We start from the raw sequence: 26,022 nt of genomic DNA on the forward strand, positions 1-26,022 counted from the left end.
TGAACTTATTCCTCCTGCAAGGTACCTGCCGCTGTTGAGACTGTGATGGAATTGTCAGTTGGTTACACTTTGCATGATACAAATGGAAGAACTTGCTTCTTTTTTTTTTTTTACAACAGTCTCCTTATAGTCTGTTTGTGAGACTATCAGAGCATCGTCATAATCTCCCTGACTTCTTTATATGTAGCTTCCTTCAGTCCTTTGAATGTATTTCTAGTGATCTAAAGACGTAGCTTAGTGAGTTCACTATATGAGTTTCCTCGGGAAGAGTACATAGCAACTTTTTTTTCCCCTTAATCAACCATGCCTCCTTGTTCCAAATTGTCATTTTATCAAATAAAGCCAAGTCTTTACATGTTTATTTGAGAAGAAGGGTTACAGAGAGAAGCAGAGTCAGAGGAGTCTTTCATCTACTGGTTTACTTCCCCAAATGACTGCAATGGCCGGAGGTGGGCCAGCCTGAATCTAGGACCCAGGAGCAGCTTCTGGGTCTCCCCTGAGGGTGTAAGTGCCCAAGAACCTGGGCCATCCTCTGCTTCTTTCCCGGGCCATGAGCAGCGAGCTAGACGAGAAGTGGTGCAGCCGGGACTTGAACTGCTGCTCAACTGGGATGCCAGTGTCACAGGTGAAGGCTTAGCCTACCATGTCATAGTGCTGGCCCCTGAAACTGAGCTTTTAAAAAGATTATTTGAAAGAGTTACAGAGAGGGTGAGTAAGTAAGAGAGAGATCTTCCACTCGTTCATTGCTCTAATGACTGCGATGGCTGGGACTGGGTCCAGGCCAAAGCCAGGAGCTTCTTCTAGGTTCCCTACAGAAGTGACTGGGGCCTGAGCACATGGGCCACCTTCCTCTCCCTTCCCGGTGCATTGACAGGGAGATGGATCAGAAGTGGAGGGCTGGGACTCACACGGGTGCTCCTAGGGGAGGCTTCACCTTCCATCCCACAATGCTGTCCCTGAGACTGGATTTTTGAAGAGAGATTTATTTATTTTTATTGGATGTGTATAGATTTATATACAGAAGAAGAGACAGAGAGAAAAACCTTCCATGTACTGGTTCACTCCCCAAGCTGCAATGGACAGAGCTGAACTGATCCAAAGCCAGGAGCTTCCCGACATCTTGCAGATGCGTGCAGGGTCCCAAGGTTCTGGGCCGTCCTCCGCTGCTCTCCCAGGCCACAAGCCAGGAGCTGGATGGGAAATGGAACACCCAGGACATCGACTGGCACCCATATGGGATCCTGGTGATTGCAAAGCCAGGATTTAGTCACTGAGCCATCATGCCAGGCCTGGAATTAGATATTTTAAAGCAATTTTCCAGCTAAGGAAATCAGCTCCTTCCCCCTAGCTCTTGCTCTTGGTGACATTTCCAGGCCAGGTTGGAAGTCTGTGCTCTTGGTCCTGTGTGGTCACTCATGTTTCTGTTGCATCAGCTTGGCTGTCTGCTGCTGCTTGGGAAGAGATTTCCTGTGTGTCTCAAACCTGTGACTCTCCCGACGTGCTGGCGCTCCCAGCGACTCGCGATGCTTGGGACTGGAAGCAGTTGTAACATCGTCTTGGAGCATTTGAACATATGTGAGCTATACAGGAAAGGAGACCCAAATCCAAACACGAATTCATGTTTGTTCGTGTGTATCTTGCGCATGTAGCCTGAAGAGATTTTAGGACTGGAGGGTACCTCGCACAGCTAAACATTTTCCTTTCAAAAATGAGGCTCAAACATATATTGATCCTGGGGCAAACCCTTTTGGAAATGCCACACGAACAAGGGTGCTTCAGGAATTTGTAAAAATTGTGCATGGCGAAAAGCTGTGTATGGCTTCCAATTTTTCTATATCCAGATTATTTTTTGATACTATTATCTCACAAGTTTCTCCAAACGTCCTCCTGTTCTCAGCGATTCCACGCATCAGTGTGTCGTGATGCGGATCTTTCCATTTGTAGCTTTGTGTCAGTTCTCAGAAAGTTTCGAATTTGGACCATTATGGAGTATTGGGTTAGAGGCAGAGAGGGAGAAGCCACAGGCCTTGGTGGACCTGAGTTCGAATCCCCACCTCTCTGTGCAAATTCCCACCTGTCTTGGCAGGCACTTGCCTGTCTTCACCTGCCAGTGACACAAGAGGTGTCTCCGGGACTCCTGGCAGCTGGGATGGCCTCCATGGCTGCCCAGGCCAGTGCTTGAGTGAGTGACCACAGCTCTTGCAACCGCGGAGGAGTGGCCCAGCTGGGTTTCCTGCCTTGACATCTGCCTTGACCGTGACCCAGTTGGCAGAGCAAGCGAGAGGTTGGACTTCCTTGGGTCCTCTTGGTTTCTCCCGTGTGTCCCCTGGGGTGGCTTCATAGCTCTGGCCTTAAAGCCTGCTCCGTGCTTGCCTGTTCCCAGAGCGCCTGTTAGTGTTAGGTAGTGTTAGGTAGTGGTGCTCTGGGAAACATGGGGGCAGTGGTCTCTCATCTCACTGAGGGCCCGATTTCTTTTTCCTGCCTCAGCCCCCCTTTCTCTGGTTCCATTCTTTTCCTCTTTGGCCTCTACCTCTTCCAGTTTGCGTTGTTTTTTCTCTGAGACACGTGTGTGTGTGTGTGTGTGTGTGTGTCTGTGTGTGGAGGACCCAGGCATCTGGGTGTTTCTGAGCCCTCTCTGTGAGTACTGTGTGTGCAGGATGTGGTGTGTAGGACATGTGTGCAGTGCCTGGGACACCTGTGCACTGTATGTGTGTACTATACACAGTGTGTAGTGTGTGGTATGTGGCACATGTGTGTAGTGTATGGTGTGTGGGACACCTGTGTAGTGTGTGTATATGGTATCAGTGTGCCGTGTGGGTTTGGCCGCAGTCCCGGGAGCCGCCCATTTAGGTGGTGAGCTCTGATGCTGGCCTCTTGGCTCTCCTCCGAGACCCATCTTCACCCACTTCCCTGCTGTCTGTCCCAGCCTGGCCCACGGAGCTGACTGCCGGGTGGGGGACCGGGGCTGTGCTGCTGTTCCGTGGCTCCAGTGGTCTGCCTCTCGCCTCCCCTCCTGCTGAGGCTTTGTGGAGAGCCCCTCCCTCTTGGGAGAATGGGGCAGGTACAAGGGGAGGCCTGGGTCCTTCCTGCCCCCGACTGGCTCCTGGGCCTGCCATTCCCTGCAGCCTCAAGCTGGGCCTCTCCCCAGCTTCCAACCCTTGGGTTGTGGGCCTGTCCTGCCCATTCCCCTCCCCTTGCTTGCCTGGGCCGATTCCAGCAAGCAGTGCTTGTGGGTCCTGCCAGGGAGTCCTGTTCACAGCCTCGCACACACCTGCCAGGGGTGCTGGGTGTGGTCCTCACCTCCTTGTGTTGAAGAGGGGTACAAGGAGGCCTGAGGGGTCTGGCCCCAATGCACAGTGAGCTGGGAGTGACCTGAGCCTCACCTGGCCTCTTTTTTTTTTTTAAGATTGATTTTTAAAATGTATTTGAAAGGCAGAGTAAAAAGTTGGAGGGAGATCTTCCGTTTCCTTGTTCTCTCCCCAAATGGCCACAGCGGGTGCCGGGCTTGGGCTGGGCTGAGCCAGCACAGAAGCCTGGAACTCCGTGCGGGTTTCCCAGGGGATGGCTGCCAGCTGGGGTCTCTCCGAGGGATACTAAGGGGCCTGCGGTGGCTTCCCAGGTAGTAGGTCCCCAATCGCTTGTGACTCCCGGCAGCCTTGTTTCTTAGAGGGGGAAGATCTTGGCATGTCCAGTCCTAGGCCCGTGTGCCCTGCGGAGGTGGCAGAGACCAGCAGTTGCAGACGGTCGGGACTGGGTGTGCCTGTTGCTCAAACATTGCCCAGGAAAAGCAAATGTTCCCGAGTTAAACATTTGGGCTATTAGGACTGAGCAGAAGAGGAATCGCATTTGCCTTTTAGATGTGGGTGGCCAGCATCCAGAAGCCTCCCACATCGGACGCGCAGAGCTGCCATGACGGGGGCAGGGTCTGCTAGCCTGGGCCTGCGTGGTGTGGTCCCTGGGCACTGGGTGGGCAGAGTCCAACTCCCGGGAGGCACCATGTGTTCCCAGGCAGGCGACCCTGTCCCCTTGGGCCTCAGCTCCCTCCCCAGCCTCTGGCTGAGCCGTGCTTGTGGGATTCATCCCTGCAACAGCTCCGATGTGCAGCGCGAGTGGCCAGCGTCCGCCGAGTGGGCCTCCTGCTGACTGTCTCCCGCTGTTTCCCTGTCCCTCCGCAGGGAGGATGCCTGGCTCCCTTGGGCGAAACCTGTGTCCTGATGGGACTCGCCAAGTGGGCAGCAGGCTGACTCTTCCCCTGCCCCTTCTATGTGGTCCCTGGAAGATGCCAGGCACTTCCCAGAGGTGGCTGGCCACCCTGCACCCCCACCCCAGATGCCACCTGCACCCCTTTGGGTCAGTAGGAGAGAGATCTTCCACGGCTCGGAACACAGACCGATCAAGGATGTTCTAGACACGCCATCAGACGCGTTTCCACCGGCTTCTTATTCCCTCCCGCTTGGCTGCGTTCTGGGCGGAAGGAGCCGTTAAGTGGGCATTTGTCTGATTGCAGCTCCTGTGTTTGGAGAGTGTGGGTGCCCTGCCGGACTGCACAGGCGCAGAGCTGGTTGGGTTTAATGGATGGCGCTGTGCGGAGGGAGCGTGCAGGCTTGGGGTATGTGCGGGAGGGACATGCTTGGGAGGCACCTGCTGGGGCTGGGCAGTGAGGTGCGTGCAGCAGCTGGCCCCAGCTGGGTCCATCTTGCTCTGCCAGGTTTGCACGGGCTTCCTGCAGCTTGGGTTGCCTGGGCAAGCGAGGGATCAAAGCACAGAGCAGACCCCCATCCTCCCCCTCCCTGAGCTCTGAGTCACTGAGAATCTGCGAGGATCCCAGCCGGGAAGGCAGCCAGGCCTTCTCACACAGAATCCCACACGAAGTAGTGTCTGCCGACCGGTCCTGCAAGGCAGGGGTCTGTGGTTGAAGAGCTGGTACCCCGTCTGAGGTTGGGAGCGTGGATCCCTGGCCCAGCCATCCGGACTGCTCTTACCCGGCCACACCATGGCTGTAGATCAGCCTGTTGCCAGAGCCTGGTGGGAGTCTGGGGTTCCAGGCCTGGTATCCCCTGTTGGCTGTGTGGCCTTGGGCAAGTCCGTCCCCTCTCTGTCTCTGACTGACTTGGCACTCGACCTTTGGATGCCCCACAGAGCCTCAGCCAGGGGCTGGGTCACAGCGCAGGCCCAGCCAGGCCTTGGAGAGCTGACCTGAGCAGGCGAGTTAGAACAGGGACCAGCTTCCGAGGAGAGGGTGAGCCTGCTTCCTGCTGGGCACTGGGATATTTCACTGCATCGGTGGGTACGCATACATGTGCACCTGTCTGTCCCTCCACCCCTATGCAGCCCCCCTCCCCACCCCTGCTGGCATGCTCTGTCTGGGTATGCTTGTGCCCTACCCACCTGCCTGGCATCCCTCGGGCACTAAGGCTGTTGATGGCTGTGTTGTTGACCTGTGTAACCAGGGCGACCCATTGCCAGGCATGAAACAAGGATAGCAGTCCTTGCGGGTCGCAGAAGCGGCTCAGGCCCGCGCGTGGACTCTGTGGGTCACGGAGGCGGCTTAGGCCCAGTGGGTCTCCCAGTTGTGCCAGCTCACACACCCCAAGCAGAGAGTAGGAACCCCTGAGTCTGGCCCAGTAGGATGGCTGTGGTGAGGGGGAGTGCCGGGGATGGGCACGGCGATCCCATCCCCCCGGACCAGCAGGGAGCACCACGTGCCAGGAACTTGGCCCTTTCTTTCTGTCGCTGGCACAAGTGTGAGACTCACTGCTGACACTGCCCAGGGGTGGGCAGTACCGCAGGCAGTGAAGTGGACAGGTGTGAGGCAGCAGAGGCCAGCGGAGCTTGTGGCAAAGAGGACCTGCTTATCCCGCCCACAGATGACACATCACTCAGCTTTTCCTGCCCGGGCCAGGATGGCCAAATGCTGCGTTTAGAAGCAGAAAGGATGAAGTTTGATTGGGCATCTCTCAAATTTTTAACACTAGCAACAATAAATAAATAAAAATGTGCCAAACACAGTATGACTGTGGGCAGGTTGGCCCAGAGAAGCTGACTTTTCAAAAAACATTTATTTGAAAGGCAAGAGTTTCAGAGCGGCAGTGTCTGCTCACTCCCAGATGGCCACAAAAGCTGGCCGGGCCAGGACAAAGCCAGGAGCCTGGAGCTTGCTCTGGCCCTCCCGTGTGGGCACAGGGGCTCCACACGCAGGCAGCCCCTGCTTTGCCAGGGGCATTTGCAGGGAACTGTCAGAGCAGCCAGACTGGCACGGTGCTTGTGTGGATGCTGGAACTGCAGCGGTGGGGTAACCTCCGTGCTAACGTAAAAGTCGCTGTGTGTCCCCGCGTTGTGTCCTCTGTCACGTGGGAGACGCTGGCAGGGCAGGTGCTTGTGCTTCGTTTCCCATCGGGGCCGAGAGCCCCTGGCCAGTACGTCCTCTCACACCTGCAGCCCGCCGGTGTTGTGAGATCCCAGGATGTTGTGTGGGTGGGCTGCTGGACACGTGGCTGGGTGGCTTGTGCAGGTCATAGCCGGAAGGGGTGTGAGCAGGAGTGCCTGGACGGGTTCTTGATTGTGATTAAATTGGAAAGTGGGGGTGAGTGGCCGACGCTGAAGGGCATGTGCCATGCGGCCAGCGGCGTCATTGCCTTGCCCTGGCCTGCTCCCGTGTGGGAGCCTCAGTGTCCAGGAGACAGGCCCGCCTCGGGGTGGGGAGCTGTGGGGCTTCTGGAATTCTGTCCCCACAGAGGGCTCTGAGGCAGGTGCGATGGAGCCCCGTGCCAACGTGTGTGTGTGTGTGTGTGTGCGTGTGTGTGTGCGTGTGCGCGTGTGTGCGTGTGTTGTCCCTGCAGGCAGCCTGCCCTACGAGTACAAGATCGTGATCGCGGGCAACCACGAGCTGACCTTCGACCAGGAGTTCATGGCCGACCTCATCAAGCAGGACTTCTACTACTTCCCGTCCGTGTCCAAGCTGAAGCCGGAGAACTACGAGAACGTGCAGTCGCTGCTCACCAACTGCGTCTACCTGCAGGACTCAGAGGTCACGGTGCGCGGCTTCCGGGTCTACGGCGCTCCCTGGTGAGTGTCCGGGGGTCTGCATGGCGGGGGCCCTCGGAGGGCAGTGGTGAGGATGGATGGGGTCGGTGGGAGTGGCGTTGGCCTGATGGTGACAGTGGTGGATACCGCGACGATGATTGATGCTCGTTGTGATAGCGGCCACGGCAGCGAATTATTTCTGGACAATTCCCCATGAACTAAAGGCTCCAACAATGTCACTGCTAATCCTTGCTCAGGGTTGGTTTCATCCCATTATACAGGTGGACATGTTGACTGGCCCTTGCAGGACCACAGGGCACTGGGTGTAGGGAAGGGGTCAGGTCCGTGCCAGTGGGCGTCCGTGGGGTGGGGAGGCGGCCCCAGGCTGAGGTGTCAGCTCTCTCAGTTTCCCGTCTGTCCTTCCCATGTGGCCTGGCTAGGAGCCCAGGATGTGGAACAGAGGATCGTGGGTGCGGGGACGAGGCTGACAGGGGCCTCCCCCCGAGCAGCCGGCTCTGGTGGGCCTGGACAGCCAGCAGGTGGGTGGGCTGGGCCACAAGGGGCATGCGCATTAGAGTGAGTGGCTGCAGGACGGAGAGCTGAGCCCAGAGGGCTTGGGGAGATCCAGGAGGGCTCCCTGTTGGAGGGGGCGTGGTCTCCACAGGAGGAGGAGAGGAGCAGGAGAGGACCCAGCGACTTATGCCTGGGCCGGTCAGCCGCCCCAGTGCCCACTGCTCACCAGCAGCCGCGTTCCCTCCTCCATGCAGGCTGTGGAGTGCCTCGGGCGCCTCGGGGAGCCGGGCTGTGGGCTGCATGGCTTTCACTGAGCTTCCTACTGTGCAAGCTGATGGCCTGCTTCCACGGGGCCAGGAAATGGACCTGAGCAGTGCTGTGGAGCTCAGCCTGAACGGCTGTCAGGCCCGCATCCTCAGCGAGAGGCTGCGGACCCTCGACAAGCCGAGGGGTGGGCAGCTGAGTTTGTGTTTGGAGCAGGGGGACGCTGCCCCGTGGGGATCCCCTTGGTGGACAGGGCGCCTCGGTGGCGGTCTTCCCCCAGGAGCTGCTACAGGAAGCCACTCGCGGTCACAGGCCTTCCCAACGTGGCTGCCGGTTCTGACACGGGGTGAGGGCTGAGCCGGGGGAGAGGAGAAGGGTTTAGGGGCTGTGCCCCCCAACCGTCTGCCAAGTCCGGACGAGGCACGCAGCTCCGCGGCACCAGCTGCCCTGGCATGTGGCGTGTGTGGCAGGGTGCAGGTGGCACAGCTGACGAGGATCGTGCTGAAGCTCAGATGGATGGGATTTCCCTCTTCCTGCCCCCTGCCCCCGGCATATTGGCTGGCACGTGGGGTGCTGCGGTGCCATCTGTGGGGTTCGGGCAAAGCTGCACCTGCGGGCCGAGGTCAGGGACAGCAGGAGCTGCAGCTCCGGGCAAGCTCAGGGTACCTGGCCGAGCACAGGTCTGGTCCTTGTGGCTTTAGATGTGACAAGCCAGGCTGTGACAAGGGCAGCGGGAGCCCATGGGTGACCTTAGCCATGGTGGGTCTGCCAGGCAGGAGCACTGAGCAGGCACAGGCTTGCTGGGCTGGTGTCTTCTCGCTCCCCTCCCCCCCATGTCAGCAGGCATGGTGCCTCTGCCCACAGCTGGAGCTCACCTGTGCATGGGGACACATGGGCACAGTCCCGGGGGCTGCCCGTGCACAGCACCCTGTAGGCCGTGGTGGGCAAGTGACAGGAGCCTGGCTTTGCTGAGTGTTGCCATGCCCTAGAGGCCTGTCCCTCAGCCTCCATGCCCCGAGGCTGCAGTGGAGGTCACGTACCTGCACCCCAGGGGGAGGGTCTGGCTCCACTGTCCAGGACGCCCCGGACCACGAGGTCAGTGCCAGTGTGAGGTTTTGGTGTGTGCTGTCGTTCAGTCCCCGCAGCGGCTCCCGAGAGCAGTGTGTGTTATCCACCACGGACTGTAGGAGCTGGCGAGAGGCAGAGAGAAAGGGATGAGAGAGCTCCCCCCTGGCTGGGCCTCTCCAAATGCAGGAATGCGGCCCTGGTCAGCTCTGCTGGGGTGGGGCGGAGCTGGGCACGCAGCTGGCTGAGCTAACCACCAGGGCCACAAACGTTCTGGCATGGAGCACTGAGGTGCGTACTGCTGCCCCCCCCCCACAGCCCACATACGTGTTCATACCATGCATACAAGTCTACACACGCTGTCAGATACTCGCATGCACACTCACATTCGTGTTCATACCACATACATGCTTCCCTGCACACACAGAGTGTGTGTACCTGCATGTCCACACACGTCACACTGGTACGCGCACACGCCAGCAGTGGTGTGCCGTGTGTTAGGTCACACGGCATTACACACCGTAAGCCCTTTTCCAACTCGTGTCCCTGCAGCAGTCCCATGCACTGGCCTGGCCCCTGGGTGAGCATACCGCACTCTCTGGCCTGGCTGTGGGTCTGTCCAGTGTCCACTGCCCTCCTGAGGCCGGGGCAGGGGGACGGGGCTTCTGTGTCGCGCCTTCATTGTCACCGTGTTGGGTCCAGTGGCTGAGTTATGGTGTGAGGCAGGGGTCCCACTGTGGGCTTATTCTTCTGCACGGCACGGTGTGTAGATGCTACCTCGTGGCTCTGCACTGCCACCTGTGTCCCCAGCCAGCCAGAAATCTGCTTCTTCCCTTTGTCCCTCCAGGACATTGGAGGTCCCCGAGGCTAGGGCCCTTCACTCCGGTACCTAGCACCAGTGTCTGGTTCAGCACAGATGTTTGTTGAATGAATAAGTGATCCGCTGTGTGCTGGGCAGTGGGAAGGCCCTGAAGCTGCTGTTCTTCCTGTGGCCTTGTCCTGGGCTGCCAGCAGGCCGTTGATCCCGGCTCCCGCTGCTCCTCCGTACCGGGCTCCCTGTATGGTCTGCTGGCCCCAGCCCGGTCCTGGCATGCCAGGAGGGCAGAAACCCTCAGCAAGGCTGGTGCTATCAGCCCTCCTGTCTGCCCCCACTCGCAGGGCACTGTGGGCTGTGAAGAGCTCGGTCAGCCCTTGCTGCTCCCTCGTGGTGCAGCCGCAGCGTGGGGCCTTCGCTGCAAGCAGCCCCGAGGCCGCCGTGGGAGAGAGGGAGAGCGGAGCTGTGGCAGCATCCCAAGAGTTAACAAACCCACATCCATACCGCGTGCATTTATGGGTTCTGGATGCATTTTTTGTTCTCATTTAACTGAGAACGGCCTTGATTTGGAGGAAAAAAAAAGTGAGGGAGAGGGTGAAATTGGCATGCAGCTAGTCCATCTGGCCCCATCGCTCCTGGTATTTTGAAAGGAGGAATTGAAACCTGCTGAGACAGTGAACTTGGATACAGGGCGGCCGGGCTTGGGGCCGGGCCTGGGGCCGGGCGTGTGGGCTCTGTCCTGATGGCTGCCTCCGGGCTTTGGCTGCCCCCAGCGGACCTGGCGAGTGGTGGGAGGCAGGCTGAACTCCTGCTCTGGAAATGGGAGACTCCCCAGCTATGGGCGAGGTCCCTAGAGTGGCCCCTGGCTCGGGGGATTCCTGCCTGTCCTTCCCGACCTGGTCCCCAGGGCCTGGCTTTGCCTCAGTTAAGCCACCCCGGCTTCCTTGGCGTTTCTGGGGTGTTAGGGCTAGGCCAGTTTTGAGGGGTGCCCTTTGGCGTGTGCTTCAGGCTGCGGAGGTGGGGTCCCTGGCTTGGTAGCTCTTGGCCAGTCCAGGGTCAGATAGGAGGACGCCTGTGACTCGAGGCTGGCACTCAGGGTCTTGTGCCCCCTGGTGGAGGAGCCTGGCCCTGTGATTAGCATCTAGGTTCTTCTCGCAGCCTCCTCTTGTGTCACAGCCGCTGGGTTCTGTCCCCGGTGGCAGAGGCTCCCTGTTCCTTACAGGTTCCCAGGGATCACGGCCTGGTGCCCAGAGGGACTGTTCCATATCACCTGTCCAGGACAGATGGCAAGACCTGGGCATCATGTGCCCAGGGAGAGGCGGTGGTATTCTGCAGCTGGGGTGTCCTGGCTGGCATCCTGGGCCTGGCGCCTGGTGGCCCCAGTTGGGCTGCAGACCCCGGAAGGGGACAGACTCGGGCCACTGGGCTCCTAGCCCTGGGCACCGCTGTGGCACACCTTCACATTGTCCAGCACACACGGTGTGTACTCCAGCACACACACAGTATACACCAGCGTGCAGTGCCCAGCACACTCAGAGCACACACACATCCTCACAGCACACGGATCCATGCGTTTGCACATAAGTACAGCTGCTCATGTGCACATTCACACAGCACGCCCCACACATGTACACACTGCACGCACTTCTGCCCTCTCCCAGCCTGGCCTTCTGTCCCCCGGTCTCGGGGACATTCCATATGGAGGGCCCTGGCACACACACATGCTACATGGGATGGATGTCTGAGAGCGTCAGCGGCCTCCCCTGCCCCGCCCCGCCGCACGATCCCAGCAAACAAAAGATGAGCTGTTCTGCGTGTCTGGGGGATTACACGGGAGCGACGGGGACCCTGCTCCGTGGCTCCACTCCTTGCTGCTGCTGCAGTGTGGCCTGTGCTGACGGCGGACAGCGGGCAACCTTGTGCCTTGTGGCTGCAGGTGGACCTGCCCTCCCCCGTACACCCCTGCGCCCTGCCCCATGCCCGTTCCCAGCCGCTAGGAGGGTGCAGGCAGAGCGGACAGGTAGCAGCGGAGGCTGGGGTGGCCCTGGAGGCAGGGCCTGGTCTTGGCACGGCCGGGTGCCTGCTTGAGTAACGCTTGAGTTTCCCCTGCTGCTGGGCCTGGGGCCTGCAGTGGGTCCTTACCCAAAACCCTGGCAGTGCTTCCTGGAAACCCCGGCTCTGTGGGGTTGGGGTTGAGAGCATCTGACCAGCACTGGGGGCCCCAGGCCAGACCACCTGACAGCCCAGGCTGGACGGTGTCTCTGCCCCAACCTGCGGTGTACAAGGTGGAGGTCCCAGTGCTGTGCTGAGCGGTGGTGTGAGAGCTCCTGGCCCAGGCAGGTCTCGCCAGGGGCTCCCGCAAGGCTGTGAGCAAGTGGGTATTGGAGGTGGCACCACTGAGCCCCACTCCCCTGCTCCCTGTCCCAGGCCCAATCCAAGATGGAGGTTTGGCTCTGAGGTCACATCTGTGAAATGGGCATGTGAACCCTGGCTGGCATGCTGGTGGGAGGCTCAGCCGATGGTCAGGGTTGGTGTCGTTGTCTGGGAACAAGGGACCGTCAGGGCTTTTGGGGTGAGGGTTGTGCCAAGAGGGTGAGGAGGGGAGGGGCTGACACGTATCTTCTTCCCCTGCCTGCTGTGGGGGCGGGGCGGGGCGGGGCGTCTGCGGCTTTTTTCCATTCATTCCTGAACACCTTGAACGAGCCCCACTGAGCCGGTTCCGCACCATGGATGATGGCGGAGTCGGGCTCGTGAGAGATGCCAGCTCTGTCTAGTCAGACTCCGAAGGATGGGAGGTGGGGGAGCATGGCACCCGAGTGGTTGTTTGACGGCCGCTGGCTGGACCGCCCATGAATGTCCTTGGACACACTGCTGGCCTCTGGCCTCTCTGCTGCTGAGCCCTGCCCCCTGAGATGGGACCCCAATGTTGCAGTGGGTTTGGGGAGACCAGCAGGGTATCCTGAGGCAGCTGTGGCCCATGTGCCCCTCACTCTCCATGCCTGTACTATGGGGTTGTGCTGGCTGTTGGCCCCTGGTGTGGCTGGGGGCGAACTGCATCTGTCTGAGGGTGCCCCTTCTGCCTTCTCTCCCCACTCTGGCCTGGCCACATCACTGGACCCTCCATCCCACCTGGGGCACCCTCAAGGCTGCCTCACCCCAGATCCTAGCAGCCCTTGAAATGAGGTGCCGTGGGGGGAGGAGTGTACCTCAGACGGATTCCTCTGGCCTGGGGGAGGCCCTGCTTCCGGCGTGTTCCGCAGGTGCTGTCGGGGAGCCTGCATGAGCTTCCGGTGGGCCTTGGGGAGGGCTTTAATGGGCTGGGTCCGAGGGCTGCCCCGGGCGCATGGGAAGCTGTTAAGGGGTTAACCGCTGCGCTCGCATTGCATTCAGCGCTCTGTTAAAGTTTGAATTAATTTTTCCCAGGGGTTTGTTCACATTCTAATTTTCAGCTAAATGAGACATCTGCTTCAGAAAAGGAAAATTTGCTCCGGTTGCCACGGTAACCATCATCCTGTAAGGAAATTATTTCGATGGTTCCTTCAGAGCGGGAAGACGGGACGCGGCTGCAGAGCCGCCTCCCAGGGCAGGCGGGCAGGCCAGGCTGGAACGGGACAGCTCTCAGGACAGCCGGGGAGCCCTCCGCGTGCGGGGAGATGGCTGGGCCAAGGCTGCTCTGCAGAGCCGAGCTCTGAACCCCAGGACAATCCCACAGTGCTGGATCTCGCCCGATGGGAGGGGTTCACACGGTCACCAGCCTTGGGTGTGGTGGGCTCCCCTGGGGAAGGACCCTCCTCTCCTCCCCCTTTGGAAACAAAGGGTGCAGCCACCTGCTGGGCTACCCCAAGCCTGGGGACTGCTGCCCCCAACCTCCACTGGGGGGCAGCTTAGGAAACATGCCCCTATCTGCTCCTCCGGGGGTGGCCGGGATTCCTGGGGGGCTGTCCTCTCACCCCACGTCAGGCCAGGCCCCTTACCCCCACGGGCCAAGTGCTGGGGGCCGCGACCTCATCACCCCATGTCACAGGGGAGGGGCCTGAGGATTGGAGATGTGAAGTGATGCACCCAGGGCCATATCTGCTGCCACCTTCACTGCCCTTTGCCATCCTGCCCGGAGGCAGCTAGACACAGCGGGTGATGGGGACCAGGGAGGGGCTGGGCTGTGGGAGCTGCTCCCACCAGCTGCCTGGTGGGGCTCAGTTCCCCATCCCCCACTTCCTCCCTCCACCCCCAGGGACTGCTGTGTGACTCTGAGAAGTGAACCACCCTCTCTGGGCAATCCAGCGCTGTGCTTCCCTGAAGTCTGCAGACCAGCAGCGCTGGAGGAAGCCTCCCCTGGGGCTGGGTCTAGGGATCTGGGGACAGGGAATGCATCTCTCTCTGCGGCCGCTCGCAGGCACGCGCCTCCTCCCCATACCCGCGAGGGCTCGCCTGCCGTGAAGTGCTTGGTTAGATGTTTGAAAAGCACAGCAGCAGCTGACGCAGGTGGCTTGGGCGGGAACCACACAGGTCCCCTTCCTCCTTGGGCTTGCACCCACTAAGCTGCCTGGGTCCCAGGTTTAACTCTCGGGCTCCAAGGGACGTCTCAGAAGGGTGCAGGGGTGCGTGTAAGGACAGTGCAGGGGAGTGGCGACGAGAATGGGCTGGTGGCACCTCCCTGGCCTCAATTTCCCCAGCCCCAGGACAGAGGACACCCTTAGGGGCCAGCCTGGGCCTGGGGGCTGGAAGGGGAGGCCATGGCTGCGTTAAGGCACTGGGCAGCACCATCACAGTGCACAGCCCTTGGGGGTCACTGGCGGTGGCCATGGGGCGCCTGGTTCGGTCCCTGCTCCTGTCTGCGTCTGTGCTCAGGTGGACACCAGGAGGGCCGTGACCTTGCCTTACCTGAGCTCAGCACAAAGACCCCGTTCCGGAGTAAGGTCAGGGTTGCAGGTCCTCGGGATAAAGGGGCTGCTTTGCGGGGACAGTGACTCCCACGGTCCTGGCGGCAGCTGTGCTGATCTCAGCCTGGGAGGGAGGCTGGGAGGGATGGCGTCTGAGACCCCACATGTTGATGAGTCGGGAGCCTGGCTGGGTCTTCCTGCTCACACAGCGCCATGGCCCCCATGGAGGAGGGACTGCTTCAGGAAGCTGCGAAGCTCCTCCCTGAAAACCACTTTCCTCCCTCACCCCAAGGCCCCAGCTCCTGGTATCATTGCCATGGGCGCAATGGTGGCAGCTTCCATGCCCACGTGGGGCTGAGGGAAGGGCGTGCTGGTGGACATGGGCAGTGCAGGTGCCGAAGGCACCATTGCTATGGGCGTTGCACATGCATGGAGGAGTCTGAGGTTCTGGTGGCAAGGGACGGAGACCCCCGCTCAGGGGATGCCAGGGTCACAGGTGTGACCTCAGGGAATCCCAGCAGCTCCTCTCCAGCCAGGGAGCCGACAAGAGGCATGTGTGGCACACATGTGCTGTGGCTGTTCAGGGCTGAGCTGGGCAGAGGAGGGCATGGGGAGCAGCAGGGTCCCTGGCCTGGCTGGCCCCTTCCCCAGAGGGCTGTCTCCAGGGCGCCCCCTTCTGAATCAGCTGCTGTCCCCTTCACAGGCAGCCCTGGTTTTATGGCTGGGGCTTCAACCTGCCTCGGGGCCAGGCCCTGCTGGACAAGTGGAACCTCATCCCCGAAGGCGTGGATGTCCTGGTCACGCACGGACCGCCGCTGGGTAAGGAAGGCATGGCCCAGCCTCTCACATTCTGGGGGCCCTGCCCGCCGAGGGAGGGGACGCTGTGTGGGGAGGCAGCCCCTGTGAGGAGTCCAGCTCGGCTCCCCGTGCCAGCAGCCTGGAGCCGCAGTGATGGCTCGAATGGTCAGGCTCCTGCGGCTGCCCACGTGGGGGATCTGTCCTGAGTTTCAGGCTGTGGCCTGGCCATGTCCCAGCTTTGCAGGCACCTGGGGAGTGAGCCGTAGCTCTTGACCCCTGCTGGAGCTGCCCACCCCAAGCCTGTGTCACCCAGGCTCTTGGCCCGGCAGCACACGGGGCCAGCAGGGGGTCCCCATCACCTCAGGAGGACCATGTCCCCCCCAGTGCCCGCCAGCTGGGAGAGGATTCCCTGCCCTGCATGTCTGTTCCTTCATTCCCCTGCCTCCTACCCCTGTAGTCCTGGTACTCCCACCTCTCATCACTGCCCATCCCCAGCCTGGCTCTGTGTGGGGAGCCCCGTGTGCCGCATTACCCCAGGGTCTCCTCACAGCCCAGCACACTCTGGAAACTGGCCAGGGGCCTCGCCTAGCCTCTCTCTCTGCTGGATGCAGAGGGGCCACAGGCAGGTCGAGTGCCAGCTGGGCAGCAGAGGTGGCCCCGGGCCTGCTCCTCTTCCTCGTGCCTCTCAGCTGTATGTTGGCATCGCAGCCCCTGATCTTCAGAAGTCCAGGTCCCCTGTCCAACCCAGCCAGGCAGAGCAGGACCAAGTGCCTGGAGCCTGTTGGTGCTCATGGGTGGCTGCCAGATGGCCAGTGCAGGTGCATGCCAAGGGTGTGATGCTGTGTCCATCCTGAGCCACCTGGGCACAAGTCCAGCTCCTGGGCTGCAGGCTGGGTTCCAGTGCACATCGGTGCCTGGCACTTGCGGGGGGAGGCAGGGCAGGGCTGGAGGGACCTGTGCCCTGGCCTGGTCCTCTGGGCACCATCAGTGCCCATGTCGTCTCCCACACAGGCTTCCTGGACTGGGTTCCTAAGAAGATGCAGCGTGTAGGCTGTGTGGAGCTGTTGAACACGGTGCAGAGGCGCGTCCAGCCGCGGCTGCACGTCTTCGGCCACATCCACGAAGGTCAGTGTCCAGGGGTGGGCGGGGCCTGATTCTGACCTGCACCCGGGCTGTGCGTCAGCTGCGGCTGCAATGTGAGCAAGACGAAGGCCATTTCTGAGACCTTGGCAGCTCCAGGAAGTCATGGGGGACGGGCAAGAGCTCTGAGCAGCGGCGACACTGGGCCCTTGAGGCTGGCGGCCCCATCTCGTTGCCTTTATCTCCAGGGCTTGGCACACAGTAGGTGCTTAATAAATACAGCAGGCCTGCCTGAGATGCTTTGGTGGTGGATTAGATGATGTGCACCCTGGGCTGAGTGGCCGTCGTGGGGAAGGCCACCCTGTCCTGCCGGGCCCTTCAACCCTGCAGGCTTTCCCTGCGAGGCCCCATGCGGCCACAGCCAAGCCTGCTTTTCCTCCTTTGGGATGGTTCCCTGAGGGAGACACAGGGACAGCAGTTAAGAGCGACGATGCTAATGACGACCAGTGTGGTGGCAGCGATGGCCAGGGTGATAGCGATGTAGCAGCATGTGGAGAGGATGATGGTGGTGATGAAGACGGGCAGTGAGGAAGACGATGCTGAGGGCATGTGCCTTCCATGTGGCAGGCCGTGCACATGGTCTCTGCAGCAGGCTTGGCAGTGGTACCACACAGGAGGCCGAGCTGCAGGGTTCCAGCCCGTGGCATCCTAGTGCTGGGCGGGTCCCGGCCTGACAGGTGCACGCTTCCGCTCCAGGATATGGTGTCATGGCGGATGGGAGCACCACCTACGTGAACGCGTCTGTGTGCACCGTCAACTACCAGCCCGTGAACCCGCCCATCGTCATCGACCTGCCTACGCCCCGTAGCTCCTGACTGCCTGCCCGTCCACCTCAGCTGCACCTGCGTGGCCATGAGCACGGAGCCCCACCACCACCTGCCCGGCTGGCCCCCACGGTGAGGCCCCAGGATGGTCTGGCAGTGCCCCCAGACCCCGTGTACCCCGGCACTGCTCCATGCTGCGTGTCCTTGCTAAAGCGGCCCCATCTTACTTGGGCAGTGACTGACTTCTGCACCCGACGCCTTCCTGGCCTGGACCGCTGGGTCTTGGGATCTCCCTTAGGGGCGTCTCAGGAATGGGGGCCACACCTGCTGGGGGTGCCCAGGACTGAGCAGTCACGTGCCCTTGGTAGGGTGTCCTGAGGGAGGCACAGGGAGAGGCAGAGACCCACTCTATAGTTACAGCCTTGACCTTGTGGCCTCTCCCCACCCCGGAGTTTGCTTTTCAAGAGTGGGACCCCTAAACCCCGTTATGGGCCCCCATCACCAGGTTTACGTCCCCTACTCACTGTGCACCTGCTAGGGACCCAGCCTTCTGCACGCTTTTGCAAACATGATCTCATTTCTGGGACCCCAGCCATGGGGGTGCTGCAGTCCCTGCTTGAGGCCAGAAGAGGGAGGAGCCTGACTAAGGGTGCTGGCCCCACAGGCAGGGGCTGGTGCAGGATGGGCTGCTTCCGGGGTGCCTGACTCCAGCTGGGACCACGCGGGGTGTGGGCTGGGGTGGGGGGGTAATGGCCTGGAAGATGCACGGCCCTTCTGTTGGTTTCCACGCAATCCACAGACTGCAGACTTTACAAACTGTTTTCCTAAGGGAGCTCCAGGAGACGGTGTATTTTTATGTGGCAAAGAGAAATGGCCAAACTCCCCGGGAGGCGTGGGCCACATCACAGCGGCGGCGGCCTGCTCCGGCCTTGGCTGTGAGGTTTTTGTCCAGCATGTCAGACAATAAAGTCTTTGTACAAAGAACCAGAGGCACCTCCCTGGGTCTTGGGTGCTGTGGGTGGGGCTGGGCAGCCTCTCGCTGGGCAGGGGCAGGCATCGTTCCATTCACCCATCCTCCACCTGTTCACCCACCACCTCTCCACCCACCTGTTCAGCAGCCACGCATCCATCCTCCTGCTGCACGGTCCCTGGACACCCTCATGGGTGTGCCCTGGACTGGGAAGTGGTGGCTAGGACAGGTTTAAGAGGCAGACAGGGGAGGGGTGTGGAGGGAAGCAGGGCAGGAGTGAGCTGAGGATGACGGGGTACACAGGCTGCACGTCACGGGGACAGCGATGGGGCAGGAAGAACGGGTTTGAGACAGGGCTGTGAGTCCTGTGGGGAACCAGCGAGCGGGGGTGCACAGGAGGCCTGAAGGAGCCTTGGGGAGGCTGTGATGGGTTGGGATGGTCCCCAGGACGTGTGTGAGGGCTTAGTTAGCACCTGGGGTCACTCCCATGGCGTCTCCCCAGAGGAGCACAGCATGGGTGGCCCTAATGATGCTGTGCACCCATGGGGGGAAGAAAGGGGAGGTGAGCACGTTGCCACCTTTTCCCCACAACCCGACTCCAGCCCCTGGATGCTCGCAGTCACAGGCCCCCGCCTCAGGGGGCTGGGACCTCCAGGGGGCTGGGACCTTCGGGGGGCTGGGACCTCGGGGGGCTGGGACCTCCGGGGGCTGGGACCTCGGGGGGCTGGGACCTCCGGGGGCTGGGACCTCGGGGGGCTGGGACCTCGAGGGGCTGGGACCTCCGGGGGAGGCCTCTGGCCCCTGATGGACAGGCTCAGTGGGCAGCTCCCCTAGTGTTGCCTGCACCTGCCTGGCAGCTAGGGCCTGGCTACACGAGGGCCGTAGGTGCCTTGGTGGTTCCTCAGGACACGGGGTGCAGACCCTGTCTTCTGCAAACTCATAATGCACTTTAGAAGGTTCCTGGAGCCTGCAGGCCTTACCCAGCCATGGGGGTAGACCGGCTCGGACCTGGGGTCCCTGGGGGAACAAGTACAGCATACGAGGTGGTCAGGGAGGGCTTCGGAGAGGCACAGGCCGGGCCTGAAGTTGCAGTGATATGGTGGCACCTGCTTCCGTGCATTAAACACCCGGCTTGTCTCGAAGACTCAACACGGGGGTGGTGCAGGGAGGGCTGGCCACACAGCAGGGTGCATGCCCTGCAGAGAAGCACCTGCACCCACACGCTGCATGTGGACTGCTGGACTCAGGATTGCCCTGCGGGGAGAGGAAGGATGCGGGGGAGGTGGGGGGCGCCTCTGGGGAGCAGATCCCAAATGGAGAGTACAGTGTGCATGATGGATGGGCGTGCAGTGTTCAGGGAGTGGGCGCGGGGTGGGTGCATGTGGCGGGTCCACGTCGCCCTCCCCGACTGGCTGTCCCCAGTCGTGAGGTCCCTTTGCGCTGCCACAGGAGGTGGCCAGTTAGAGCTGCCTGGGCCTGTGCCCCCAGGGCTGTCCTGCGCCCTCAGGGCTGTGACTCTGGGCTCACCAGAACTCCTGAGGAGAACCCAACCTGCAGGGGTCCTGTGCGGCAGGGCAGCTGGCCTGCGCCTCACCTGCCTGCCTGGCCTGTCCTAGGCTCAGCCAACCCAGGGCTCTCCTGACTGGGGGTGGGGCTCCTTCGTTCTGGGGGTACAGCCCCTGGCTCCCATCCCTTCCTGACGGTTGCAGTGGCTCACGGCCCCACCAGCAGCGGCCAGAAGCCAGGCACCTCAGCCACGTGGGTGCCCTGGCCTACTGTCTGGCTCGAGGTGTCTGGGTTGGTGGGTGGCGGCTGGACGTATAGTGAGATTCCTGCGGGGTGGCGGGGTGACATCTCTGGGACCTGCGCAACTGATCTATGAGTGGACAGGGGCCCCATTTCCTCATCCCATGAAGCCTGGATTGTTGTGCAGGGCCTGGGTGGGTTCACAGGGCCAGGCTCCTGCCTCATTGGGGTCACCCTGGTCTATCCATGAGCACCCTGCTGCCCTGCAGGTGGCCGGGCAAACCCCTACCTGGAGCTCACATCCTGGCTGGGCAGCTGGAGCTCTATGACTCTGACACATGTGGAGATGGCCCCAGGGAAGGGGCCATCTCTGGGCCATGCACCTGCTGCACGGCCACGCTGCCTGCCTTGACCAGGCTGTGCTATCACCTCCTTCTAGACCTGCATCCTCCAGCTGGTTCCAAGCCCTTCTGGGGACTCACCAGGACGTGACCAACCACTGCCCCATGGCTGCTGGCAGGGACAATGGCCATCCCTGACTTCTTGAAGCCTTCAGACCAGCTGTTTCCAAGGAAGAGACTGCTCTTGGGCCACTGTCACGGGTCCCCGTTGCTGGCCTGCTACTCAGGGCCTGGCTGGATGTGGGAGGTCAGGGATAGGGCCACGTGGGCAGAGCCGATGCCCAGGAGCCAAAACCTTGCCTTGTGGAGCAGTGTGGCAGGGAGCAGGTGCCTTCCAAACTGGCGGTGGGGAAGGAGGCACTGCCTGGGCACTGTGGCCTTGCAGGGCCATGCCCAGCCAGCAGCCGTGGCAGACACCCCCAGACTCCAGGGGCTCTGTGCCACAAGCAACCCCCTTCCTCAGGGGCAACTGCTACAAAGACCATTTTATTTGCTCAGAACGAGTGAGGGACCTGCATGGCAGGCAGGGGCTGCCCAGAGCCACCTGCAGGAGTTGGGGGAAGCCGATGCCGGAGCCTGCCAAGGTGGGACTTGCAGGTGCTCCTGGGTCTCCTGGTCTCTGGGCTCATTGCCACAGGTCTCTGAAACCCCTCGCAGGGGTGTCCCAGCAGGGCTGAGGGAGTGGGCTACTGCAGGAAGGCACGCAGGAAGTCGTTGTAAGAGATCTTGGAGGAGAGCGCCTTGTCGTAGTACTCCAGGATGTGGAAGAACTCCTCCTCCGACAGGTTGATGCCGTACTGCCGCAGCACCTGTGTGTGGGAGGGGCTGGGGGCACTGGGCCTGCTGCCAGGCAAGGGGACCCCAACCCTGTCCTCCCAGAGTGGAGGACCCCGCAGCCCCCGAGTGCACCTGAGAGCAGATGGACAGGGCCACGAGGGAGACCTAGCTGTGGGGTCTCGGCCTGGTGGGGTGCCTGAGGTGGACCCGCCAGGGCAGCTGGGACGGGACGCAGAGCTGCTGGGACAGGGCAGTGGCATGGCCCGTTGGACACTTACCAGTAGGGCCTGCCCTTCCTCCTCTGTGACACAGCCCTGGCTGTCCTCCAGCGCCGCCACAGGCCTGACTACCCGGGATCCCTACAGGGATCCCTACTACCGGGACCGCCCCCAGGATCCCTGGCCAGTGGATTCCAAATGGGAATGCTACGTGCACTTTCCAGAACACCTGCTCTCCAAGCCCTCTGCTGTGCCAGGATACGGTACAGCTGCTGGAGTTCCAGCAGCCACCTTGTACTGTGAGGGGGCCTTGGTCCAGGTGTGAGGTCAGCTCTGGCCATCCTGCCTCCTGAGCGAGCTGCTGTTATTCTGCCCAAACTTGCAGCTCAGCCTAGTGACAAAACGACAGTCTCATGTCTAGGCTACGTATTACACTTGGCTTCTAAGAGGGTCAGGAGGACCCCTGCTGCCAGCCCGGTGGGAGAAAAACATCAGAGAGAGCTGAGGCTGCCTGTGGCTATGCCCATTGGACCCCTCTGAGCTCTGGGGAGGCCACCTAGAGGGTAGAGAACCTTGGCTGGGATGCCCGACGCCAAAGACCCAGGGCAAACCATGGAGACAGGAAAGCTGTGTGTACGTGACATGGCGGCCAGGCCCCAGGCTACAGGCCCACTGTGTGTGGCAGGGACCCAGGCCACTGCACAGCCACACCGTGCAGCGCTCGGGAGCGGGTACCCTCTGGGCTGCTGGCAGGCTGAGCCCTGTGGCTCTGGGGAGTGGCCAGGGGGCTTCTGGAAGCTCTGTAGGCTTTGCCCACTCAGGGGTCCCAGGGAGGAGGGGGCTCCGGCAGAGCAGTGCTTACCTTCCTGAAGTCGGCCACGCTGAGGAGCCCTGAGCCGCCCTCGTCGTAGGCCTTGAACGTGCGCCTCATCGGCCGCCAGCAGTGCAGGATCTGGGGCTGGATGCGCAGCAGGGCTGAGTAGAAGGAGGCTGTCTCCGCACCCACTTCTTTCTGCAACCCACCGAGGGGGAGGATGAGTGCCTGGCCCTGTCCCCTACAACCCCTGGCCACAAGGGACCAGGGCACACCAAGCCAAGGTGGGTATGCAGTGAGCAGGGCAGGCAAGGCAGCAGAGTGCGCAGTGGGCAGGGCATGCAGCTGGGTGCGCAGTGGGCAGGGCATGCAGCTGGGTGCACAGTGGGCAGGGCAGGCAGCAGGTGTGCAGCAGGCAGGGCAGGCAGCTGGGTGCGCAGTGGGCAGGGCAGGCAGCTGGGTGCACAGTGGGCAGGGCAGGCAGCAGGTGTGCAGCAGGCAGGGCAGGCAGCTGGGTGCGCAGCGGGCAGGGCAGGCAGCCGGGTGCGCAGTGGGCAGGGCAGGCAGCAGGTGTGCAGCGGGCTGGGCATGCAGTGGAGTGTGCAGTGGTGGGCAGCGGGCACACTCACCATCTTGTGTGCGTTCTGGATCCTGAGGCGCTGCAGCAGCGAGGTCTCCTTGTCCTGCAGCAGCAGCACGCAGCTCTGCAGGAAGGCACAGTAGGCGAAGCGGCCGTGGCCGTGCAGGTCGTATTTGAGCAGCAGCTGGTGGCTCTCCTCCTTGCTGAGGTCCAGGCCGAAGCTGTCAGCCAGCGCTGCGGTGGGAGGGGAAGCTCAGGGTGGCGGCGGGCGGAGGGCTGGCCACTCGCTCACTCGCTCACTCACTTCGTTCAGTCACTCCCACCCTGCACTCATTCACTAGCGTGTTCACTTTGTTCATCTTGCACTTGCTGAGACGCTGGCTCTGCTGTGCCTTGGCCGTGTCCCTGCTTCCCATCAAGTGTCTCTGGGACAGGCCCTGGCGCGGGCAACCTGCACCACCCTGGTCAAACACGGGGCAGACCCACAGACAGGGCGGACACTGGCTGGTGTGAGGCAGCAGGGGGAGGGGCCACACGCTTAGGGGTGACCCTGCAAAGGGGGCTCTGATGGGCCCTCTGCCCAGCTGGTGGCCATCTGGTCCTGAGCCCCAAGGCATGGCCATCTGCAGAGACGGCAACACACACACATAGCACGTGCTGTGGGGGCCTGGGAATCCCTCTGCGAGGTGTGCACGCAAGCTGCGGGCCGTCCGGCTGTCCACTGAGGATCACAGGCTGGCCACTCTGAGTAGGGGCTGGTGTCCAGGCAGCCATGAGGCCCAAGCCTGTCTGCCCCCGACTCTCACCCCAGCTCGGGCCTCGTGCAGACTCCTCTCCATCACAACCCTTGAAGTGATGGCCTGTGCGTGCACAACCCCAAGCGCATATTTCATACAGCAAAGCGTGGGGCTTGGGGGGCGCACCACCCTGCCCATCGAGGCCAAGGGCCGGGGTGGGAGTGGGGAGGCTGACTGCTCAAGGTAGCACCTGCAAACCAAACTGGCAGGGAGAACTGCAGGGGAAGCCACAGCTGGGAGCAGCCCGGGCTCTGAGGATGACCTGGGGCCGTAGGCAGCGGGTGGACATACAGGGTGGCTTCCTGGTGCGTGGTCTCCACTGTGCGGAACTTTGCCCTGCAGACCCTGCCAGGCTGGCGGCTCCCAGGAGCTCAGCAGTCTGCGATATGCTTGGGTCACCCTGGCTCCCGTGTTCTCTGCCTGGTACCCCTGAGGTCTCTCCTTAGGCGTGTTCAACCCTGGCTGTGCGGCAGGTGACTGATGCTGGTGGGGGGCTCTCGGGAAGACCCCTTCCCTTCAGAGGGGTCTGCATGGGGCTACATGCTAGAGAGCAGGGGCTGAACCGGCTGAAGCTCATCAGAGCAGCACGGGGGCGCCAAGTGAATCCCCAACACAGAGCAGGGGTCACGTGGAGGGTGGCTGCCCTTTGCTACCACCTCTTGCCACCCTGCTCGGCGACCACCACCAGCTCTGCCTTCTGGTGACGGGTGTGCAGGCAGGAGACTTCTCTCGTGGGGGTGGGACTCCGTGCCCTCTGCCCACCATCTGAGCCCCAGTTCCCAGCTGGCTCCCTCGTTTCCAACGCCCTTGCTGCAGCTGGAGGGTGGGTGCACCTACACACCCAGGAAGTCAGCTGCGGTGATCTCGCCACGCCTGTTCACGTCCCGCTCCTTGCACTCCCGCAGCAGCTCCCGCCAGCAGCCACGCAGCTTCTTCCGCAGTCTGCTCTCAATGGGCTCGCAGTTCTGTAGCGGCGGGGAGTCCGGCGTGGCCGCTGCACTCGGGGCCGCCTGTGGGCAGGACAAGGGCATGGCCGTCAGCTGCCTAAAGCCAGCACCTTCCACGGATGGCCAGGCCTTGAGGCGGCAGCTTAGAACCAACGTGAAAGAGCTGGTGGCTCCAGTCTCCCCTGGTGGCTGTCCTGGCAGCAACGCCAACAGCCAGGTGACTGCTCTGCGGCTATCTGCATGTGTGTCCACACATGTACGTGTTCATGTGTGCGTGCCTGTGTCTCTGTGTATATGGAATAATGATGTAATTCTCACTGGACAAAGTCTTGTCATCAAAAGGGGCCGACACAGACACCAGGGACAAGCCAGTTCCGGCTGGACTGTATTTGCCCCCCGCATGCCACGGAGGGTCATTGAGTCGGCCGGACTTCTCTCTCAGCGCTCTGTGGCAGCAGCTTCTACGGCTTCCACTGACACTGCCCCTTCTGCCTCTGGCTCCCCCACTTCGGGGCCCCTCCAAGCCTGCCCAGGTGTTCCTAGCCACCTGTCGAGGGACACTGGTCCTTCTGCGTCCTGCAGCAGGGGACAAAGACCCAGTTTCCAAGGACTGGCCTGCAGCTGCCTTGGGGTGCCCCCGACCCACCTTTCAACTTGCTGCATCCTCCTTGTGTTTGCTGGGCTTGCCTGCCCCGGGAGGCGGAGGAGCAGGCCTGTGCGAGGTGGAGTCTTAACAGTGCTGAGCCAGTCAAGTACCTGTCGGTCTAAAAGGTCCACCTTCCCAGTTCGCACCTACGTCTCTTCTGGGACCACCCATGGAGGTACCGCTAAAGCTTCGTGCATGCTAAGGTCCAACCCGTCTTAGAGAAGAGGCTGAGGGTAGGGGAGAGCCCTTTGTCACCCCAACTCTCTCTTGCTGAGCAACCTGCTGGCCCACTCAGGAAGGAACACCGCATGTGGGGCATGCCAGTCTATGAAATAAACCTCTTCCTACCTGGGCACAGGGCTGTATCCCTGCCTACAATTACCACCTCTGTGAGGGGCAAGACCCTGGACTGAAAACCAAGGTGCCAGCCCACATTGCCCCAGGACATTCACTGCACGGGAGCAGGGACCCAGCAGGAAACACCCAGGGCATGGCAGGTGGGCAAGGGCTGTGCGTGCTGGGCAGGGGTCATGCTGAGCTCTGAGTGGCCCCGTGTGTACGTGTGGCACCCTGTCCTGGGGACACTGCCCAGGGCTTCAGCAAACCTGGCTGACTCCCTCTATGCCAGCTCCAGGCCCGGGCGCTTGTGGTCAGAGGGGCCTTGGGTTCACCTCCAGGAGCCTCGTCCACTCCACAGTGAAATGGGTGCATCGCCATTACTCACAGCTGTTTGTCCCAGGCACGAGGCTTCCAAAGACGCAAGGCACCACCCAGAGTGGCCAATTTCTGCCCATGCCACAGCCCACGTCTGCTGCCTCCTGGCCACAGTACTGCCCACGCCTGCTGCCTTCTGTCCACAGTACTG

The 26,022-nt window shown here is 61.5% G+C and overlaps 2 protein-coding genes across 4 annotated transcripts in view; one reads left to right on the top strand and one right to left on the bottom strand.

Annotated features, from left to right (window-relative positions):
• The window catches only part of MPPED1 (metallophosphoesterase domain containing 1), a 49,249-nt gene extending 31,790 nt beyond the window's left edge, over positions 1-17,459 (top strand). For all 3 annotated transcript variants that reach the window (XM_040991474.1, XM_040991481.1, XM_040991490.1), the window contains 4 exons: positions 6,840-7,065; positions 15,263-15,378; positions 16,369-16,482; positions 17,194-17,459. In XM_040991474.1, coding sequence (XP_040847408.1) covers positions 6,840-7,065; positions 15,263-15,378; positions 16,369-16,482; positions 17,194-17,312 — 575 coding nt within the window. In that variant the 3' untranslated portion in view covers positions 17,313-17,459. The remainder of the gene's footprint in view (positions 1-6,839; positions 7,066-15,262; positions 15,379-16,368; positions 16,483-17,193) is intronic.
• A 3,546-nt stretch (positions 17,460-21,005) lies between these two features.
• The window catches only part of EFCAB6 (EF-hand calcium binding domain 6), a 124,016-nt gene continuing 118,999 nt past the window's right edge, over positions 21,006-26,022 (bottom strand). Inside the window, exons 27-30 of the mRNA XM_040987251.1 lie at positions 24,406-24,574; positions 22,817-23,001; positions 22,236-22,385; positions 21,006-21,187 (exon numbers count right to left, since the gene is read on the bottom strand). Of these exons, the coding sequence (XP_040843185.1) occupies positions 21,065-21,187; positions 22,236-22,385; positions 22,817-23,001; positions 24,406-24,574 (627 nt within the window). The 3' untranslated portion in view covers positions 21,006-21,064. The remainder of the gene's footprint in view (positions 21,188-22,235; positions 22,386-22,816; positions 23,002-24,405; positions 24,575-26,022) is intronic.

This window comes from Ochotona curzoniae, unplaced genomic scaffold (genome assembly GCF_017591425.1).
Source record: "Ochotona curzoniae isolate NIBS_2020 unplaced genomic scaffold, NIBS_Ocur_1.0 contig_1014, whole genome shotgun sequence".
In the NCBI taxonomy this organism is placed as follows: Eukaryota; Metazoa; Chordata; class Mammalia; order Lagomorpha; family Ochotonidae; genus Ochotona; species Ochotona curzoniae.